Below are 22682 nucleotides of genomic sequence, written 5' to 3' on the forward strand. Positions count from 1 at the left end.
TGAGTGCAAGTTTTAAGCACCAGAGAATGCAGCTGTGGAACATGTAGACTGAACTCTGCCCTCAGTGAGCCTGCTGCAGTCCTGAGAGTTGTTCGGGGTGAGCCTAGGAAGGTGGTTCCGGGGGGTCACTCCTCCCTCACCACAGACCCTCTGAGCATCCTGGGCCCCACACTTAGCCCCAGGGACAACTGATCAGTCATTTGGCCTCAGTTGCGTGGCAGCTTCTCCAGAGCTGTGTTAGCCCTAAGCCTTCTGCTTATTTTGGTTGCCCTTCCAAGGGCTAATGGAGAGGAAAGCCAGGCTTTAGGGACAGACAGACCTGGGCTTGCATCCCAGCTCTGCCACTCACAGATGGAGAGAAGCCATGGGCAAGTGACTTCACTTTGCTGAGTATCCTATTCCTTGTTTATCAAAATGGGATGACATTACCTGCCTCGGGGGCAAGCTGGAAGGGTTAGAGATCATGCATACTTCCCAAGGGCTGAGTCTAACTTCCTGCGGAATAAATGGTGGGGGTGTGATGATAATGATGATGACCTGGTAAAAAGAAGCCAGGTGGGAAAGGCAAGCTGCTCATGCTGGAAGAGAACATCAGGAGGTAGCCCTGCTTCTACCTCACCGGGCCAGGATTGTTCTGTCCAGGATGGGAATGGATATCTAGCCCCAGCACTCATCCTTCCAGCTCAGCCCCAGCCATGCTGCTGGTCCTCTGGGGAGAGCGCGGGGCCAAGGCATTACTTCACTCCTGGCGTTTCCCAGGCCTTCGCTGAGGCCTCCGCCACTGCCAGCTTCTTTCTCCATCACTACTTGGTTATGTCTCTTTACAAGCCAATGAAATAAAATAAGTAGGTCCATTAGGCCTTCTGCCTGGCAGAAAACCAGGAAGTAAGAACCAGAATGCAGGCTGTCCTGAGGCTGAAGCACAGGCCTGGGAGAAAGAGGTGGGCTAGGCCCATGGGCAGAGGGGCCAGCATGGCCCAGTGCCCAGGTCCCAGGTTAGGAATGCTATTCTGGGTCCCCTCTCCCCTTGGGGACCCAGCCAGCCTCTCATGGAGGGCTGTCATCCTGGAATGAAAGGCTGGGTATGTTGCACGGGGCACCGTGTTCTAGGCACAGCTCTCTTGAGTGGGGTTCTGTGCTGCCTCTGCCTTCCACCAAGCCCAGCAGAGCTGCTGGTTTATCTGGTTCTGTTTGGTCAAGTCCAGGACTCCTAGGGTTGACTTTCTTCTCCTCTTTCTGCTCCCTGTTCTCTTACCCTGCTGCACCTCAGAACTTAGCCAAGCAGATTCTGGGGACCAGACTGTGAGTAGAAATTGAAAAGGAAGGTGTTGTTGGACCCAGGAGTGGGCTGTGGGTTCCTTTTCTTATACTTCAAACCTGATCTTGTACTCACTGCCTCTGGTCCTAACTGATTTGGTCTTTGAAAGGAAAACCCATTTGTTGTGAGAGAGGGAGGCAGCCTGGGGCCATCCTCCAAAGCCATTCATTGCCGTGATCAGCATTTACTGAGCACCTGCTGTGTGCTGGGCACTGATCAAGGGGCTGGGATGAGGTGAAACCAGACCAGCGCCTGTCCTGGAATTCCCACTCGGTCACTCTGTTTGTTGCCCACTGGGTTGTGTGCCCCTAGGGTTGTGGGTTATGTGTTTCTCCCACCCTTTGAAGACAGGCGGGGGCTAACTCTCCATCGTTCCTCCCATATCATAGGTATTTCATTAATGTGTATTACGAATCAATGTTTTCACATTGTCTAAGACAAAACTGAGCATTAGTTTCACAATTAGAAGATGACAACCAAAGCTTATTTTAGAGAGGAAAACAAATGAAGGTTGGGTGGGGCAAGATTTCAGTAAAGGTTTCCAGGAGTCATGGGTTTGAGTGTCAGCTTTCTTTGAGGGAGTGGGTGATGGAGCAAACCCCCGACATCTGTGTATGGAGAAGTCCAGGCCAGCGTCTGGTCATCTGCATGGCTCAGACCCCGTGTGGAGTGTCGGGTTCCCTTCCAGGCAAGGTAGAGGGACATTGGCAAGGTAGACCACACAGAGGTCCCATAGGGACCAGGACAACACCACATGAGCAATTTTGGAGGAACCAGAAGAGACTAGAGTAAGAAGAAACAAGGTGGCCATGTCTGCTTCTGGGAGGGGGCCAGGGCTGCTTTCCCAACTGTAGATGGCTACATGGGAAGCTACCAAGAGAGTGAAGAAGCTTGGGATAAAGGATTTACTGACCCTGCTAGTCAGGCCATCCTGGTGAAGTGTTAGGGAAGAATATTATCCCTGGCCCCAGAAGTCTGCCAACAGAGAATAGAAGTGATGGGCAGCCAGATGGGTCCTGCCTTAGGAAAGCCCAGCCTGGCCCCAACTGTCAGGGATCCAGGTCCATAGAGACCTGGATAATATTTCAAAAGGATTCTTTATGAAATTATATCTTTTTGCTCTGGTCTTGCTAGTAGATATCAGTTTGAGCTACTACTAGTTATTGACGGCCATGCTCGAAACCTGGTAGACAAGCCAAAAGGACAGAAATCAAAAAACAAAAAAAAATACCCAAATCCTTTGAGGTAGGAGGAGGGAGCCCCTCTCTGCTGGAGATGATTAAGAAATAAAAGAGAAAGCTCTTCCTGGAGTCGTGGGATAAGCCCAGAAGGAAGTCTGGTTTTTCTTGTGGAAAGGGTTATAACAAGCTGCACAGGAACACGGCAGTTTCGGGAAGATGCCTCTGCTTCCTGTGGCCTGCTTTGCTGGTGGCTAAGTCACTTTGCAGGTGACCAAGCCCTCTGATGCCCGGCCCCTGTAGATCCTCTGGGGCTTCTTTTTCCCAGAAGGTCACTGGGTCCTCCAGAGGATGTTGATGATCTGGATCCTCCACCATCGCTACCCAACTAAGCTTGGGAAAAACAGCCAAGTGCTCAGCAAAATGAGGACCCAGCTTTCCTCCCGGGGCCCCTCCCCTGGTAGAGAAATCCCATTATCCGGGAGAATGATTGCGAAACTCCGGCTTGTTTGCCTCTGAGCTGTGGGCTGCTCTTCTTGCCGCCTCCACCCCTGCCCAGGTCCCCTCCTCTATATGCAGGGAAAGACGAATATCTATATATTAAAGCTTTGAGAATCTGTAAATCTGAGTTGATTCCCTGCTGGTGACAGCACCCAGCGCTCTCTCCCGCGTCGGACACAACCTAATGGGTTTACAGTTGTCTGAGTGCTTCTCCGAAGCAAATGAAAGTGCTTAGTTAGGGGACGCGTGAAATGGCATTGTTTGTTCCGGGCACCACCACGAAGCTGGAGGATCATCCCTTCCATTATCCACCCTTTGCTTCAGCCGCCCGCAGGTCGAGGGGCTGAAGGAGTCGGGGAGACGCTTCCCACCAGCCTGGCCTTTCCATATGGGAGGTGCGGGTGCTGAGGGCAGGAACCACCCCCAGCTGTTTCCATTTTGCCTGGAAGCTTGGGGCTAATTGGGAACAGAAGGGATGCCCAGGGGATGGGAGAGGGGTCGAGAGAGGGACGGTCTCACCAAGGTAGAGGAGTGACAAATATTTGCTTGTAGCAAGACACGAGTAAAAACAAGAAAGGCTCCAAATGAGAGCTGGGGGGCATTCTGTGCTCGCAGCTCGGGGGGCCAGCAGTGTGGGCTGCTGTGATTAGTCTCCTTGCCGCTTGGCGCAAGACCAATTCCTCTTTTCAATATCAAGTTTCATAAGCGTGGAACAATAACGGATCATTATAAACCCTCTGGGAAGGGCGGGTGGGTGGTAGTGGAGGGTCCCCCCCCCCCAATAAACCCATCTTTGCAGCTCAGGTACATTTTTCGCATTGTAAATAGAGAATGGGGAGGGAGGGGCGAGTCTGGGAAACTTGCTGTATTGTTAATCTGTTATTAGGCGAAAGTCTTTTAACACCAGGCTGGGTGCTCAGATGCCTCATTGTGAGTTCAGGACGGAATTATGCATCATGAATAAAAACCGCTGTCAACATGCATTGGTTTCAAAACATTAGAGCATATGGTATGTGATTATCTGTATTGTCAAGTGCAATAAAGTGAATTTGGATATAATAAAGAATGTAATATTTTAGAAATTTGGTAATAAACTGAGGAAAGGATGACAGCTGAGGTTCCTTAAGGCCCCAGACACAAATAAATTGGAGTTACTGGTCTCTGCGGCCGAGTGGCAGACTGGCCACAACATAAGCTGTCTGTGCACTGTGATTTTCAAGTCCGGGGACAAGCTCGGCTGTCTCGTGGTTGCTGACTTTGGGGTACACAGACACGATCTGGCTCCCATTTTGAGAATGGGAGGCGGGGTTGGCTCCTGGTGGGAAGCCAAGCCTTGCCTTTGCACCTGGCTTCCAGGTGTGCCCTCAGGCCCTCCTGGGCCACGAAAAGAGCTATCTGCAGTCAAGGGCAGCAAGCACCGTGCAAAGTGTCAGGACATCCCTGGACCCTTCGCCACTCCGTCCCCAGCCCTCTTGCCCCCACTTCGTCGGTGGAGAAGACGTTACTCCAAACAGTTCCCCCTTAGAGGAGCCCTAATCCCACAAGCAAATTATTAAGTCATTTCTGGAAGTCAGTATCTAAGGGAAGCAGATCTCCAGCAAGGCACAAATGTGTTGGCCTCTGAAGAGAGTTACACTTCGTGTACACCATCTTCCTTAAACTCTGCAACTCTGTGATGTTATGATCCCATTTTATGGATGAGGGAACTGAGGCAGGTGAGCTGTGGACCTGAGGTTACAAGCCCTGTCTGAATGCAGAGCCCAGGCTCTGACCACTCACGTTCTACAGATAAGGGGGTTCTTTCCAGTCACTGTCCACAAATAAAACCCCACGTATTAGGTCTTGCCCCTGGAAACCTTTAAATTACTAAGTACCTAGGTCCTTGAAACAGTGTTCCAAGAAAAAAAAAAAAAAAAAAAAAACCTGGAGCCTGGTCCTTCCTTCCCTTCCCATTGGCCTGGCAGGGGCTCATCTATCCTCACTAATTTTTGGATTTCCCGTAGCTCTGATTTTTGCTTGTCTCCAGCAAGGGGATCCCACTTGTTGTCTTTCCTAATAGTTTGCTGTGGCCCTGTCCTTCATTCCTCTGGGAAGATCTAGTGCCCAGCCATAAGCATGACAGCCAAGGCAGCAACCCTGGTCACTTCCTGGCTGAGTGGCTGCTTCCCCTTTCCCGCCCTCGGCTTCTGTTTGGCCACGGCTTCTAGCTTCCGATCTTGCCTTGGCCCCCAGCTTCCAGGTGACCTCACCCCACGCCTGGCCCCTTCCGTCCACCCTGGCTGCCTGTGGCTCTTCCATTCCTGGCTTCCAGCGCTGGTCTTGCTTGCTGCCCAGCCAGTGGGCTGTTTCATTATTAAGCGTGAAGAATTGGGAGCACCACCATCAGGCCAGGCTAAAGCAATTTGGACGGCTGGGAACAGAGAAGACATTTAGTCCATTTCATGCCTGGATACCTCTGTAATTCCCAGGACAGGGTGGCAAGAAGTTTGAGTAAACCCCTCTGGCCTGAGGATCTTGTGACCAGGTTTCCATTGGAGATGATAGCGAGGTGCATCCAAACACATGCCCCAGTTGCTTGACTTTGGTACCTCGGGGTAGAACCCATTAGAGCCCATCCCGCCACAGCCCACATTTATCAATAGCTAAAGTATTTTCAAGTCTTAGGTAGTGGGCAACTTATTCCCAGCAATACTGGGTACAAAATCCTCACATAAGAGCTACAACCTTGTGCACACACGATAACGGGAGCTTGCATTATCTCATTTAATCTGAGTGCCAGTCCTGTGAGGTCAGCATCTTTTATTCTTGTTTTGCAGGAGGGGAAACAGGGTCAGGGAGGTTAATGGCTTGTCTCAAGTCACACGGCCAGTATGCAGCACGAGTAGAATTTCTACCACATCAAGACTTGAACTCTCCCAGTCCCATCCCACCCCCACTAGAGGCTCAATCCTCTGCTTTAAAGAAAGCGCTGCTTTCTCTTCCCACCCAAACCCTTCCCACGTGGGCCCTTCTGAGTTGGCACTGAGTGACATCGGATCTTGGTTAGAATCATTTCCTTTAGGAAAACGAGACCTCGAGTCACCGTCTTCTCCTGGCTTTCTCCTCGACACACTCCCAGAACCTGGGGCTGAGGGTGAAACCCCAGGGAGTCCTGCTGCCCTTGCTCTGAAGTCCCAGGGTTGCTACCCACCCCCACCCCCACCCCCATCCTGCCAAAGAGCTAGTGAAATTGCATCAAATGCTCCTAATGATCTGTGAATGTATTAATCCTACTTTCTGTTAATTAACAATATGATAAAACCGGCATTTTGTAAGTCAGCGCTTAACACATGTTTTAGCAATTATGTACTTAGTGGTTTGGATTCAGAATGCTAATAGAATAAAATTTTAATGAAGATACAATGCTATGAAAAATTTATTGAGAAGAATTCAGGTACGGCTGCCGTTAACGTGCACGAGGCAGGGGTCTCGGTTGGAAGCGGGAAGCCCCCAAATGCTTTTAAGCCCAGAAGGACCCAGGAGGTTTAGAATGGGCTGTTTCTTGTCTCCCGTGAATTTCTCATCCAAAGGCCCTCCCTTGGTGTGGGGAGGGGTCCACACCAGCTGGCCTTTGCTGAAGGTACCTACTCCTACCCCGGCCCTGGTTTTAGCAGGCTCTGGCTCAGGGATGACTGCAGAATCAGAGTCCATAACGTAAGGCCCCATCATCTTTCAAAACTAGAGTTTCCAAACTGTCTCAATTGTGACAGAGACACAGAGAGTGCATGCACCCCCAGTATATTATTTAATATTCCATTTATATACGGATACAACTGTTATTATATCACCTACTTATTAAAACCTGCAGAAATAGGAACGTAATAGGATACACTTGCAATGAGCCATATTTAGGATTTTATTTATTAATAATTAAAAGCAATACTTTTGTGAGAACAATGAGATTGAATGTGCTGCTTAAAAAAAAAAAAAAATGTTCTCGATTTAACACTTGGTGATCCAGCTCCAAATGTGGGTTCTCGGTGTCATTTATTTTGCTACATGGTTTTCATGCCCAGCCCAACTGAAAACTACACCTCACGAGGTACACAGCTCCCAGTGGAAGAAGCACATTCGCCGTGCTGACTGAATCATGATACTAATTTTTCAATCCCATCCTCCAATTATGCAAAGGATTTTGTTGAAATTCAGCTTGTAAATTTCCATCTTCCCTGATGTCAATCAGTTCTTCATGCAGACTAATCAAGTGTTGCATTTTTATATTTTTAACAAATGGGTTCAGAATCCACTGAAACATTTCATTTTTTAAAAAATGAGTCCTTAAGTTCTGTTTCCGGGTTTTAAAAGTATACAGATTTTAAGAGCTTTTGTGAATGACCCAGTTACATCGTTTTTAGCAACAAAATCGCATAACAAGGGAAATATTTCCCAAACTTGGGGTTTCCTAGTGCTTCCTCTGCAGCACCACTTGTTTTTCCTCACTTGTTCCTTGTCCCTTCTGATCAGAACATGGTTTGGGGGCCTGGTGCAGCTGGTGACGTGCCTTGCTAAGAGGGAGAAGAGGGTCAGCTGTCATTTTCTTGTAGGTAGCCTGTGCACCTATCATCGTGTTATTTCCAATCCACATTTGCTTGTGAATACTTGAAGCCAGGTCACGTGATCTATAGGTCCTTTTACTGTCACATGTGAACAGCACACAGTCGGTGCCAGCTTTGCCTGCTGCAGGTGAATAGATGAGGTGCCCCTCTGGCCTCAGCTCCATTGTAGCTTTTCCTCTTTTCCTTTATCAATTTATAAACTGCTGTCTAGGACAGGTGTGTCTCTGACGTGTGGAGATTCGAGGGCCTCAGAATCATTCGATCCATATGTTAAATATCAGTGACGCCTCAGTTATTTTCAGAAGGAGAAAAAATAAGCATAATGGGTTTTTTCCCTTCTCCCAATGTTTCTTGACCCTAACCGTGCATCTGAATCACCTGGGGGTGGGGCAGATTTTTAAACATGCAGGTGCTGGGGTGTTACCCCAGACCTAACTAACTCAATTCTAAGGATGGGGATCTGGACATCAGCCTCATTTAAAAACAATCAAAAAGTTCCTAATTGAGTCTGATGTGAGAATCACTGTTCCAGAGCAGTGCTTCTTAAATTTTAATAAACATCACCTAAGGAACTTTAAAAGGGCAGATTTGGGTGCAGTAGGTCCAGGTAGGGCCTGAGACTTCTGCATTTGCAGCTCATTTCCAGGGGGTGCTAATGCTCCCGGGTAGAGCACCCCGAGTGGCCGCAAACCAGCCAGGCTGCTGCCCGGACCCCTCTGCCTCTCCACTGCCTTTCTCCTCTCCTTGCCCCACGCTTTGGTCAGGGGGGACCAGGGAGCAGATCTGCAGTCCCTCCCTGCGGAGCTGCTTCCCCAGCCAGACTGCCTGGGCTGCTGGTCTCCGCTTCTCAGAGAGATCTGGCCTCCAGATGTTGAAACAGCTCCTTAACAGCCGGAAAAATAAAACTAAATAGGCCGCCCCCACCCCATGGCGAGTGAGCGTGTGCAGACCACCCGACAGAGGCACCTGAGGGGCGGCCACCTACCCGCGGGCTGCCATGGGGCTGGGTGGCAGCTCAGCGGCTGGGGGCTTGAGATGCCGACAGAAATGACCCCGTAAGGGGGGCGGAGGGAGAGGCGGGCAGCCAGCCAGGGCTCTGTCAGTTGGGACTATTCTGAAACCATACCTCATAATAAAAGTCATATAATTTGTGGCAGAGCTGAAAACCTGCTTCCAAGCAGTGGTTTTTTTGATGGAGTTTTGGAACCTTATCTGCGGCCAGTAACTGTTCCCCGAGAACGTGTCAGAGGCAGGCAAGTGGGCATGTTGAGATGGCTGCGGGGAGGCCCCGGGAGTCAGGGTGGCCAGCTCAGGGCACCATGCTCAAAGATCCGTGATTCTCTTGTTGTTTTTTTACCAAACTGAATACACAGATGGGTCTTTGTAACTTACAAGATGGGCCAGGAATTTACCCTGTGGCTTGTTTTTTTGCCCCATCCCTCCCCTGAATCTCATTCCCACCATGGTAGCTGGTAAAAGCACTGTAGACCTCTCCATCTCCCCGGCTGATGAATTTTAATGAGTGAGGCTTGGGGTAGAGGCAAAGGTGAACGAGTGTGGAGAGAGAGGTTGGCACAGGGGAGAGGCCAGAAGTCCCATTTGGTTGGTGGAAGTGGGTAGCTAAGCCCCTTGAGGGTACCTAGCGTTTTCAAAAAAATTGTTCTGGCCAATGAGGTGGATTTTATTATTTCTGTCTCTCAGAAGAGGATACTGAGAGTCAGAGTGGTTAAAGGAAGTCATATGTACCTGGCTCATATCTACCTGGCTTCAAAGTCCAAGCCCTTTTCCCCACCACCTCAGTGGGGGCATTAAGTAAATCGAAACTCCCTCTCACCTTTCCAAGGTCGCTCCCTACGTGGATGAGGCTAGAGGGTGAATGCCAGGAAAGAGGACAGACTTGAAATCCACTCATTGGGACCCTGGCTGGGGGGTACCCACCCAAACACCCACCTCTTTTTAAAGAAGGGCTTCCAGCCAGCATCCATATCCCCTGAGCCTAGAAAGCCCTGGGGTGGAGAGGCCTGGAAGGCCCGCTCCAGCTTGTGGAGCCCCCGAAGCCACCCAGGCTCTGTGGTTTCCAGAGCAGACGCGGAGGCGGCGCGTCCTCGTGCCCTTGCTCCAGCTGCGCGCTCGACCTCAGCCTCCTCCACCCCGCTGGGCGCACGCTGCAGTCCTGGCACCTTCTGCCGGGGTCCTGATCCGAGCCAGTTGTCTAGCGATTTAATTTGGTGAATTTACCACTGCGTCCCAGAGTTTATATTGGCACTTAACAGCAGTAATATGTGTCTCTCTCGCCAAGAACTGACTATTTTCCCGACCAAGATGGAACACCACGCACAAAAAAATAGGTTTGTGAACTAATCTGCCGCCCTGACAAGTGTCATTCACAGAATCGCTGCTATGGAGCGCACTCAGAATTAAATGAGGTTGGGGTTGTCTGGCCTGGACCACAGGTGCTTTTTGCCTCTCAGTTAACAAGAGTCTGGGATGAGACACCCTTTCCCTGCAGCCGCAGGCACTTTGAAATCGCACCATCAGTATTCATGGCAGATTCCGCTTTTAGAAAAATGGTTTGGGGATATCGGAGGTCCTGCTCCCTCCGCACCTTCTCTCTTTTTCCCTTCCACTCTGCCTGCCTTTTCTAACCTCCCCCTCCTCCTTCCTGGGTGGGTCTTCAGGGTACCCCATCCCGGTCCTCACTCTTATGTTGGAAAGCTGTGTATACTTGTATAGTGTCACACACTCAGGGAAGTGCCCTCAGCAGTTTACACACACACACATACACACACACACACACACACACACTGCCTGGATGCTTGTGTGAGATTCTGCTTTTAATTGCTTTGCACATGGATTTCCATCAGGTAACCCTCCAAGTACCTCTGGGAGTGGAAGCAAGATCGGCCCTTTACACTGTAGTTTGAGCAGGCATCTGAGCCTGGAGACAGCAGCTCTGGCTTTGTCCTGGATCTCTTGGGTCTGCCTTGGATGAGGGCTGCCCATGAAAAGGATGTCAGAGGCTTCTTAAAAACATCTTTGGTTTTTCTGTTTCATAGAAGAGGGATCCTGAGAATTCTCTTTCCTATGGAAAGTTCCAGATTCTCTTTGACCCAGTGATCTGCTTGGATCATCCTGAATTGGGAAACTGAGCATTCAGACATGCATGGGCACCGGAGTTACTAGAATCCTGGATGAAAATGTAGATTCCTGCCCGTTAGGAGACAGGCAGAGCCCAGAGAGCTTCGCTCTTCCCCAGCTGAAGGCCCTGCTGCAGGACACACCCAGCCCACTTGGGCACACCCCACCTGGGCTTACGGTCCAGGAGACTTCTAGGAGTGTCCCTGAACGGTCCTGAGTTTAGGGTGGACCGTACAGTACAAGCTCCTTGTAACCGAAGAAACACTCGCTGGTCCCTGGCGGGCCCCTGACTGTGGAAGGTCTGTCCTCACATTTCAAGGTCAAGTGTTGGCTGGAGCGTCCTCCAGCTGAAAAGGAAAGAAAAGCACCTTTCCATTTGAGGAATTGGCTCCCCTCTGGCAAATACCACCCCCGCAGCTTAATATTAATTTAGGGAATCCAGGCTTGTGCAGCTCCACTGGACTGGATTGGAAATCTGATAGTGCCATTTCTGTTACCCGAGTCCCTGAACACCTGAGGTGGCTGCCTCTCCACACTCTCCCACCTCAGCCTCCAAAGGTGGCTGGAGAGGCGCAGGTGTGCGCTGGCGCGCCGAGCCACTCTCCCGCTCCTGATTAGTGGTGTGAGGGAGTAAAGGAGCCCCGTGTCTCTTCACACCCATCGCTGCCCGTCCTGCGAGCACGAGCCGCTTGAGATTCCCCACAGCCCCAGCCTGCTCTGCAAGGCAGAAAGAAATATGACCAGGCAAGTTGAGAAAATAAATTAAACTAAGTGTCAACTTTTCTTGTTTCTCTCCTCATTATTAAGAGATGGAATGGGGCTCGTTTATCAAGCAGGGGAGAAATTAATTGACACGGCTTTAATACCATGATGTCTGGCATGTCTGGTCACATTCCTTCATTTTGGGGGGAAAGGCATTTTATTATAGTTTACAGCAGCCAGCTGCCAAACTACGGGTGTAAACGAGGAAGCAGGTGCATGAAGGATGCCATGATGCCACCCGAAGGGGCCGAGGGGGGTGGGGGCCTCTGAGAGGCGGTGTGGCCTGCTGGCTCCTGCCAGGAGGAAGCCAGGGGTGGGAGGAGAGGGGCGTCTGCAGGCCCCATTCCAGGCTTATTTGGCCACTGCAGGGGTGGGAGGTAGCAAACATCTGCCTCCAGTGGCTTCTGGACCTGAAGTCTTTGTTCTGACCAGCTCTGTTCAGCCCCTGTGCTGAGTCCCGGGCAGAGCAGGGGTCAGCCTGCCCGCCCCTGTTGTTAATAAGGCTAGAGAAACGAGAGGTTCATTTTATCCCCTGAGGCTGCTGACTCACTGCGGGGGTCAGTGTGCTGCCAACGTCTTGGGTACCCTGGCCCCACTTCTGTGGTTGGGGTCCAGACGGCTTCAGAGATGTCCCTCAGCCCATGTCCAGTCGGGTCAGACTGACCAAGGAGATACCTCCATTGTTTTCTCTGTGAACATCTCTGTTACTTTACATTTCTCTGAAAAGACTCAGGTCTGTGCCCCCCCACCCCACCCCGTCCCGCCCTCTGCCTTTCTGCTTGAGCAGTCAGGCAACCCAAGAAGCAGCGTGTCCCTGGGATGGCCTCTCTCGGCTGGGTTGCTAGGACGAGGGGCTCTTCCTCACTGCATGAATGTTCTGGCAGGGAAGCCTGGTGGAGCAGGGTGCAGGACACGTTTGTGATAGTCCACCTCACATGAAGAAGGACACAGGGTCCACCTGGGCCGCCGTCCTTCATCTTTACACAGGATCCATCCTTACTTCACGTTTGGGGAGGGCGTGGTGGGGACTGAGTTCAGAATAGCTGCTCACAAGTAGAGGGGCTTCTCTTTGTGACATTATCAAGCAGAATGCGGACTGAGAGTGAACAGCCACCCCTGGGTGCCAGGCCTGAGTGGTGACTGAAGGAATCCAGTCCCTGACTGTGGGCAATGACTCTCCTGCCCTCTGAAGTGCACAGTAGCGTCTGGGCGGGAAAGCAGGCCCAGCCTCCCATCACCCCAGCACATGCCCAAGGCCTCACATCCGAAAATGCCCGGGAAACACTACTGGCAGCTGGAACGGGATTCTCTAAGATGGGGTACTGTCAGAGGCGCTGTAGTCCACCAGGTGGCCCAGAGGAGGTGGGGGCAGCCAAGGTAAATGATGCTGGACACACGGTCATCCAGGGGTGGCCTCCGAAGAAGCCTGCAGACCACCGTGCCTTGTGGCCCAGCTCACCCCTGCTTCCTTCTCTGGGCCAGGTGGCCACCAAATCCACCTTTGAATGTTCTGATCCAAGGACAGACAATCTGCTCCAGAAAAGCAGGGTGTGGATATGAAAGTATGACTCCTGGTCTGGTCTGAGTGGCCACATCACGGTGGACAAGCCACTGAACTGTGCAGAGCAGTCGAGCACTGTGACAGTGATGGAGCCTGTCTTGCCTCCCCTCCTGCTGGGTTGCCTTGGGGACCAGCTAGGATGAGGGGTGAGAAGCATTTTAAAACCAGAAGATTCTCCCCAGGCCCACACCTGAGAAATTTGTGTGTATGAGGAAGCAACCCACGGCTGTCAGTGCTTTCCCAGCCCTGGGTTTCCGGGGAGAGAGGGCGGGTTGCATGTGTTATAAATATTCCTGCATACTCATACCTTAAATTCCACGTGGGATACTCAGATAAATTTGACAGTTGGGGGGGTTTTCTCCCTCCCCTTTTCCTTCCATTACCCAGTGTGTTAAGTCATGCTCGAATCGATTCCCACTGAAGGAGCATCAGGCCCTATCTGATTGCCTATTAGTGTTCATTGACCTATATGATAAGAGAAGAAAATAATTTTTGAGGCTAGGGCTTTCCCTCCCTGACCTTAACTTACAAAGATTTTTTTTTTTTTTTAACTATCAGTCATTTCTCCATGACTGTATTTGTTTGGAGCAGGTCATTTTAATTTTTTAAAATATTTATTTATGTTTTTAGTTGTAGTTGGACACAATACCTTTATTTTATTTATATGTGGTGCTGAGGATTGAACCCAGAGCCTCACACGTGCTAGGTGAGCACTCTACCACTGAGCCACAACCCCAGCCCCAGGTCATTTTAATTTAGAGGTATCTTGTTTTCAGATTTATGGTCTCTTCTGGTGTGTGTGTGTGTGTGTGTGTGTGTGTGTGTGTACAGGTGCACACGCACTTGCATTTTATAACCTTGTATTGTTCCGATGAATATTCAGTTTTGTTCATTTGAATAAAAGAGGGAAAAGAGGTTTGACTGTTAAATGCTTATCTCTTAAATAGAGCTTTCTTGTTAGTTTCCAATAATAGCTTCATTCAGGAGACTGCTAGAATTTTGTTTTTAAATGGCCCTTGTCAACTGTTATCCTACTTATGTGTGTTCTGAAATCCCTTTGTACTGGGAATTAACCTCACCACCTTCTTGGCCCCCTGATTCTGCTGGCTCCTGGGGCCCCTTAGCCGTGTGGGGTGCAGTTAAAGGTGGGGGCTTCCAGAGAGGCTGGGCAGGTGCCATTTGCTGCATGGGTCTGTTTGGCCCTGACACCTGCCCCTCTGTGTCATCAGTCTCTGGAGCACCTCTCTCTTCTTGGTGGTGGCTTTCAAGAGTTTAGATACCTAGGGTGAGGGTCTCTGGCTCCAGGGTGGTGTCTCAGCACCAAAGGAGAAGAGAAATGGAGCAGGCAGTATTCACGGACTCCCCAGAGGGCCCCAGTGGAGTGTGAGCCCCTGTGGATGCTCACAGATCAGAGTCCTCACCCCGATCAGTCCAGACCCCAGGCTGGGCCTGCTTTGAGGGGCCCAGAGAGGCCAAGGGACTCTCCAGGGGGCCTAGTTCATCTGGCCGTTGCTTTTGAGCGAGGATAACTTGTGTTTCTTTGTTCTGGCTACTGTGCCTTAGTTTGATGGGCCTTCAGAAGATTCCATTTCTGATTCTCTTTGGGGAGAGTGGCAGGTGATCATCACTCAATTGTCAATGCCTGCCCACTGCCCACCCCCCACATCCAAGGCCCGTGTTGAATCTGTGCAGCGGTTTGTTCAGAAGAGCCTGAAAGACAGTGTGAACTGAGCCAGACGCAGAAGAACAGATACCGTATGATTGAACACATACGAGGTGTCTGGAATAGGTGAAGGTTACCAGGAGCTGGGAGAGGGAGATAGGGAGCTTTTTGTCAGGGGGGAGGGGTGGCATACCAGGGATTGAACTTGGGGGGCACTCAACCACTGAGCCCCATCCCCAGCCCTATTTTGAATTTTGTTTAGAAATAGGGTCTCACTGAGTTGCATAGAGCCTCACGGTTGCTGAGGCTGGCTTTGAACTTGTGATCCTCCTGTCTCAGCTTCCCAAGCCACTGGGATTACAGGCGTGCACCACCACACCCAGTGAGCTATTATTTAATGGGGGCAGAGTTTCAGTTTGGGATGGTGAAACAGGTTGAGGGATGGATGGTGGTGGCCGCTTCCTTCGTTCTACCCTTAACATGGTTAAGATGGTAAATTTTATGTTATGTCTGTTTTAACGCCATAAAAATTTTATCTCAAAGAAGAAAAAAGACTAACACCAAACATGAGTTTTCTCACCACCCACCCACCCACCCCTCCCAAATTTCTGACCCCATTGTTTTTTGTCCTCCACTCCTCAGTTTAATATATTTGGAGGTTGTTTGCTACTGAGTTACTATCATTGGAAATGATAATACACCTGTGAAATAAAAATGATTATACGTTAAGGAATAACACTTATTGATAATTAAGTGTTTCATTGCTTCCTTGCTTCCCCAAATGGAATAAATAAATATTTTAGACATAATCAAGTTTGTTTTCTCCCTTCAGACCTAACAGAGAGGGATGTTGAGATGATATAGATCTTTTAAATCCCACAGACGAGTCTTGACATCACTGAATTGTTCTGCATCGAGGGCGGATGGGCCTGAAATCCAGGCTTTCGCCTTTAATCAGGAAAATCATTTTTGTGATATTCACATTTTGAGTCCTGTGGGGCTGGGGAAGGGACGGGCGGGGAGAGTATGGGAGTCAGAACCTGATATGCTGGGAGGAGGCCTGTGCCGGCCCCCATAGCTTTCTGCACTTTAGTTCCTGTCCCTCTGCTAGGCTGCCCTCCCTCCTATCTGGGCATGGTAGCACAGAGGAGGAAGTTTGGCAGCAAAGAGTTCTAAACTGTAGGTGCTTGGGGTTGGATGTAGCACAGACACAGCATCCAGGGCAGGGAGCTCAGCCTTGGGCCCCGTGGTGGCCTGACAAACCTGGCCTCTCTCCCAGGGTCAAGTGTGTTTCGGGCCCGGCTGGCCTCTAGCCTGCGGAGTGGTGTCTTTCTCTGGCCCTGACTTCATTTTCTGTCCCCATCACACATCCACACGCCTGCCTTCTGTTCAGAGCGGCATAATTGGTGGGTCAGCTGGAGGGGGTGGCGCATGGCCTGCCTCTTTGGGGGCAGCTGAAACCTGTAACCTCACCGCGCTAGGGTTCTGTGGCTGCCATAACAAATGACCACTTGGGCCCGAAAGAGCAGAAATAGATGCTCACAGTTCTGGAAGTTGAGGCTGTCCTCCCTCCAAAAACTCTGGGAGACCATCCCTCCTGGCCTCTTCTGGTGTCTGTCTGGTGGCTCCAGCTCTGCCTAGGTCTCTGGCTGCATCACCCCATTCTGGCCTACGTCTGCCTTCACACGCCCTTCTTCTCTGTTCTCAAATCTCCCTCTCCTGTCTCTTGTGAGGACACCTGTCATTTAAATCAGGGTCCACCCTAAATCCAGGATAATCTCTTCTCAGGATCCTTAACTTAGTTACATTTGCAAGAACCCTTTTTCCAATTAAGGTCACATTCGTGCTTGCCACGGATTGGGACATGGATCTCTATCTGGAGGGCCACATTCCAACCTCTACACTCACCTTGATTAGCAATGAGATCCCTGAAAAACTGGTCCACTTGGGCTTGTTTTATTTGCAAGGTACCTGGGTTTGGGACTAGGCTAGAGGGGTGGCTTTCAAAGACAGATGCGGCCCATGGGCTAGAAGTAAGGGATATCCGAGAGTGAGGTCCATCCTAGGAAAGGCTTTCTCCGAGGGATGCTCTGACTCAAGTTTTTTGGGTTGTTTTGTTGAAGTTGTAGTCCTGGGGATTGAACCCAGGCCACTCTCCCACTGAGCTATGCAAGGACCCACCTTTTACCCAGCCCTTTTTATTTTTTTATTTTGAAACAGGGTCTTGGTAAATTGCCCAGGCTAGCCTCGAACTTGTGATCCCCTGCCTCGGCTTCCCGAGTTGGCTGGGGTTACAGGCGTGCACCACAGCACCCGGCTTGAAACGAGTCTTTTAGAGAGTGAACTGCTCAAGAAGAATCATGTTGGTCTGTGTGTCCCCAACAGCACGTGGCACAGAAGTGGGCCAGGTAGTGCAGGAGGAGGAAGGCTCCATCAGTTGGGAGGCAAAGCAGTGACTCACGCGGACTGGCAAGACACCCTGTCCCTGGAGGCACAGAAATGGTTCCGTCAGCCATGCACTCAGCACAGTGTGTGTTTGTTAGGGGCCTGGGACTCAAGAAGAGGCACCAGCCCTGCCCTTGCCCAGGGCTTGAGTTAGTGCTGGCTCTTCTTGTACCCTCTGCAGAGCTGCCCCCGTTCCCCACAGAGGACGTGGGTCTTCACCCCTTCTCCTAGGGCTAGTTAGGATCTGAGCTCCAGGAGGAAGGGGCTTAACCAAAGAGATGCAGGGAAGGGCACCCTCCCTAGGTGGGACTGCCCCAGACTGGTCTTAAGGCCCCAGTTTTCCTGAAACAGACCCCGGGAGGGGGGCTGAGCGTCATTCAGAACCTTCAAAGGAGGCAGGGGAGCAGACACCTGAGAGCAAAGGAAATGCTGTGGGTGCTGCCTCTGGGTGTGGGGCGTATCCAAAGGCCAAGGAAGACCACCCAGAGAGGGGAACCAACAGCAGCACTGTGGCTTTCTCTCCAGGGACCTGGTTGAGGAGGGCAGTGGGCGTGAACCTGGAGAAGGGTTCATTTCATATAACCCCATTGTGTATCTCCTGCCTGCCTCAGACCTCAGACGTAACTGAGGACGCACCTTTTACCAGTGACGCTGGGTGAAACTTGTCCTCTTGGAGCCCCCATAGCGAATGCCTGTGTCTTCCTTATGGAAGGTCGGATGTCCATCTTGTGTGTGACATGAGCTGGGCTGTGTGCCCTGAGAGCACTGGCCCACTGTTTGGTGGGTGGTAACCACCGTCACACACACTGAAGGTCCTGATTGCCTCTGGGTGGTGGTCCCAGCTTTCTGTTTTACTGGATGTTGTTTGGGAGCAGAGAAGGCTCATCTTTTCCTGAAGAATCTTGACGGGTCTGCAGGAGCTGTGTGTGAGGGCTCTGTGTATCAGCACCTCGTATTCCTGACAAGGGGTGGTGAAGTTGGATATGTGAGCCAGAAGGGACTTGGGAGAAGCGTTCTCTACCTTGGGTACCAGGTTGAATGGGAAGCATCTGTTTTTCTCGTGGATAGAAAGCACTATGAGCATAATACAAAAAGTCATTCTGATTTCTTCTTTTTTCTTCCTGTTTGGTGTGTCCAGCATTGCATTCAGCCAGATTTGGAACCTTGGGGAGGACAGTGTCTTGTGGGGGCTGCTATATGAGAGGACCCCGGCTTACGAACAGCAGGAGTTTCCCAGTAGTTCTAGAGGCTGGAATTCCAAGATCAGGGACCAACATGGCTGGTTCTGGCGAGGGCTCACTTCCTGGCTTAGAGAAGACGGCTCTCTTGAGCCTCCCTTGGCAGGCAGAAAGCTAGCTCCCTCACGGCTTTTGATAAGGACACTAAGCTTCTTTGTGAGGGCTCCATCCTCATGTCCTTATGATGGAATCAATTGGCAAAGGCCCCACCTTCTGACACTGTGGCACTGGGAAGTAGTGCCACATATGGACCAGGGGTTAGGGAGGGACAGGCATATGGACAAGAGCACATTCAGTCCCTAGCAGAGAGCCGAACGTGTGGGCACCTCGTGTCCAGTCCCACCACCTAAATTTGCAGGTGCATAATGCGAGGCTCAGAGGGGAAGGGGCTCTCCAGGTTATCCAGAGACAGGATGCACAGTCGCAGCTGGAACCCAGGCCCCCTGGCTCCCTGGTGCGTCTGCACCTCTGCCTGGTTCCCTTCCCCATGTTGGTGCCGGCACTGCGCATATTCCATCCCCTGCAGGGCGCGCCCCTGCATGCGGGTCTGTGTGGGACCGTGGTGCTTACTGGTGGGGTCACAGCTGGGGCCGCATGCAGGAAAAGCGGTCGGGGGTGGGAAGAGAAGAAAGGAAGGGGCAGGAGGGTGGAGAGAGACACTCAGGATGCTGAGCCGCGGTCGCCTGCCAAAATTCTTCAGTGCAGCTTGTCTAGCAAAGCCGGTCTCCAGCCGAGTAAATACAGTGGATAGCTGACGGCTGACAGCAGGCATCAAACAGCCTTAAACTGCCCCAAATCCACAGCGCTTTTGAAGCGGCAGTAGAAAAAGGATGCCTGCGCAGAACAGAGGCCTGCAACTTTTAATAGTTTCTTCCAGGCCTCAGGATGTCCTGATGAGGTATTAGAGGAAGTAATTCAGGAAGAAAAGGACAAATAACCGCCTCCGTCTGGAGGCCGACCCGAGGGCTGACCATTCCAGCTCCCGGAAAGGGCCAGCGTGGTCCCGCAGTGATCCGCGAGGCTGCCGTTGTTCGCCCACCCGCCTGCCTCTGCGCACAGAGCCGCAGGGCTCTGACCCCCGTAAATAACAGACAAGTCAATTTCTTGTTTGCTTCGGGGCAAATGTAAACCACACAGTGCCCGCTGCATGTGGGTGAAATCATTAACTTTTCCTCGCTGTTGGAAGGGAGCTGGGTACAAATTAGAATCCTTGCCTGGACTTCAAGGTCCTCCCAGGGACCCCGCCCACCCACCCCATCAGGAGCCTGTGCTGACTGCAGGCTGTCAAGAGAAACACCCCCGGAGGGCCTGCCCAGCCCAACTCACCCCACCTCTCTTGTTTTCTCTCTTCCTTTTTTTTCCCTTCAGGGTTTGGCTTCGTCACTTTTGAGAATGAAGATGTTGTGGAGAAAGTCTGTGAGATTCATTTCCATGAAATCAATAATAAAATGGTAAGTCTGGGGGGATTGCTGTGATATGGGACACCCCTTCCCCAGCATACACCGCTTGCCACCTGGCTGCACCCCACATCGTGTGCAGGCTAGGCAGGGGTGGACACAAGGACTGGCTAGAGTCTCAGGATTCAGCTCTGCGTGGTGGCAGTGGTTTAGCACAGGGATGGATGGGCTCTTCTATTAAGGGCCAAGTGGTGTTTTCAGCTCTGCAGCCACACAGCCGATTCTTGGAACTAATCACCCCTGAGTCATGGCACAGAAGCACCCATTGGCTGTATATCCCGTGAATAAGTGGAGCTGTGTTTCAGTAAAGCTTTGTTTATAGATTTGGATTTCATGGAAGTTTCCCATGTTACCGTTTTATCTATTTATTTACTTATTCTTTATGTGTACATGGTGCTGGGGATTGATCCCCTGCCTCACATATGCTAGGCAAGTTCTCTACCACTGAACTACATCTCCAGCCCACCAAACACTATTTTTTTTTTAACCATTTAAAAGCATAGAAACCATTTTGACTCTTGGGCCTTGCAAGGACAGACAGGGGCCTTGGATGTGGCCTGTGAGTTGTAGTTGGCTGACCCCTGGTTTACAATGTGCTTTCCACACTAGTCTGTGGAGGAGCATATCCTAGATAGGAAGTTTACCAAACTAGTTCTCTTTGGGCCCAGCTGGGTAATTAACACCCCCTCCCCTGGTGGTCAGTTAGATTGAGTCTGCCTTCAGGACCAGCTGCTTCCCTCCTTCCCTCTGGCTCTTTGAAGTTCCTTTTCCTGCCACAGCTGCCTCTGGAGGAGGGAGGAGGTTGGACTATGGGATCCAGGTAGGCCTCCCAGAGAAGTGGCCACCAGAGGGCGCCATGCCATGCAGTGTGTGCCTATTTGCTATCTCAGGCTCCTCTCTTCAAGTTGGGTAGGGGGTGAGAAACCCCTTCTTTGTTGGTTCTGGAACAAAATGGGAGCTCCAGAAGGTGTTTCTGGAGCCATCCGCAAGTCCTCTGGTGCACCAGCATTTTGGTTGGCCAGCAAAGCTTCCAACCCTGAGAGAAGAGGGAGGGCAACTTCATGTTTCAGTCTCCGCTGTAACTTTGGTATTTTCTCCCTTTTGTCAAAACATTCCTTGCTTCTGAAACATACATTTAGATATGCCTTGTATATTGGTCTGATGTGTGTTCACCAACTTTAAATTCAATAATAGAGCTTTTAGTGTGGATAAGATCAAAGCAATCTGCTTAGCATGTGGTGCTACAGGCCTGATTCAATATTTGACTTGCTAATTTTTTCCCAGGGCACTAAAATAATATTGTTCATATTGTTCCTAGCCATCATATGCATCTGAAATGAAAATACTCTTTCTTTGCATACTGCATGTTGGAGACGTCAGCGCATGCTTTAAAACAGGATCGAGGAGATAATACCCCTGGTCCCTTTGTAGGCTTTGTCCCTCAGATGCCAGTGCCTTTCCATGGTGCCTTTCTCTCTCACTAGGTCACTATTTGCTGTTTTTAAAACTAGAGAGACAGAGGACGTAAACCTGTGTGCAGTACCTGACAGGCTCCGCTGAAGGCTGCCTGGGCAGCAGGGAATAGAAGGAGCAGCAGATAGTGCAGGCAGATGCCCTTCCTGTCCTGCCAGGACTTCACGGTTCATCGGGAAAGGCCCAGTGCAGGAAGAACAGCTCTGTGTGCCACCTGGAATGCAAATACAGCCTTCGACTATTGACAGGCTTGGAAATGAGCCTGAGACCCAGATAGGGAAGGACTTTATCCTCCTCACTGTTCCAGTGGAGAAACTGAGGCCCCGGCTGCCCAGAGAGTGACCATAGGTCTTGAGTTTTAGTGTGATAAACTGTACAGTTGTCTGAGTGTGGGGTGGAGGGCAAACCCTAGGTGACCAAGAGAAGCCAGAGAAGTTTACAGCCGTTTCTTTTCGGCCCACATTCAGTGACTCTTCCACTCAGGTGGGTGTTAACTTTGGCAGGTGCAGGTAACTGGTGAGTCTGGTGTAAAAGTTTCTGTTTTCTTTTGAATCTGGGGCTAGTACATGCTCTTTAAGAGGTAAGCCAAAAATGGAAGTAGACAAAGAGGAGGAAGCAGGGCAGAATGACTAGGATCCCGATCCCCAGCCCAGCTCCACCAACTATGGGCCCCAAGGGGGGGAAATTTAGAGGTAGGCGACTGGACATAAATAAAGTAGGGCTGGCAACAGTGCCACCTCTTTGGGTCATTGGAGGTTGGAGATGCTATGAACATAGAGTTTTGCACACAGCCTGTCTCGGGGCACAGGCTTGATGAACATGAGCTCTTGCCATCGTCCCGGTCACCTGTCTCTGAAAGATCTTCCTCCAGCCAGCACCCCCTCCTCTGAAAAAGGGTGGGATTGAAAGGGGATTGGTACAGGAGCCTGCATCCTGAGTTGCTTTGAATTTTCTACTGAGACCCAAAGAAAGGAAATGCATTTATACTCTGCTATGGGCAGAATTCAAATGAGAGATCCAGAAAGGCAGAGAACTCAGAGACCACCAGCCAGGAGCCCTGGTGGCTGCTGGAACGTTCGTAGTGTGTTTGGTACACAGGAAGGTGTGTGACACTGGAAAGGCCAGTCTCTTACAGCCCTCGATATCTCCCTGGGTCTTAGAGGGGCTGGCAGGTGGCTGTGCCCCTCTCAGCATCCTGCAGTGGAGGGTATTCTCATATTCCTACAAGGAGAGGTCTCATTGTTGATGAGTCACAGAGGTTGGACTTGAATCCAGATCTTTAATTCAATCATGTGTGCCCAGCACTTGGTAGACGATGAGTAACTGTGGAATGAATAAAGGACTCAGTGAGGG

At 50.8% G+C, this 22682-nt stretch overlaps 1 protein-coding gene across 8 annotated transcripts in view; it reads left to right on the forward strand.

The window, feature by feature from the left end:
• Nucleotides 1-22682, forward strand: part of Msi2 (musashi RNA binding protein 2) — a 367708-nt gene that overhangs the window by 273596 nt on the left and 71430 nt on the right. For all 8 annotated transcript variants that reach the window (XM_076871167.2, XM_076871163.2, XM_076871165.2 and 5 more), the window contains exon 8: nt 19768-19850. In XM_076871167.2, coding sequence (XP_076727282.1) covers nt 19768-19850 — 83 coding nt within the window. The remainder of the gene's footprint in view (nt 1-19767; nt 19851-22682) is intronic.

The sequence above is a fragment of the Callospermophilus lateralis genome, chromosome 11 (assembly GCF_048772815.1).
Source record: "Callospermophilus lateralis isolate mCalLat2 chromosome 11, mCalLat2.hap1, whole genome shotgun sequence".
Classification (NCBI taxonomy): domain Eukaryota; kingdom Metazoa; phylum Chordata; class Mammalia; order Rodentia; family Sciuridae; genus Callospermophilus; species Callospermophilus lateralis.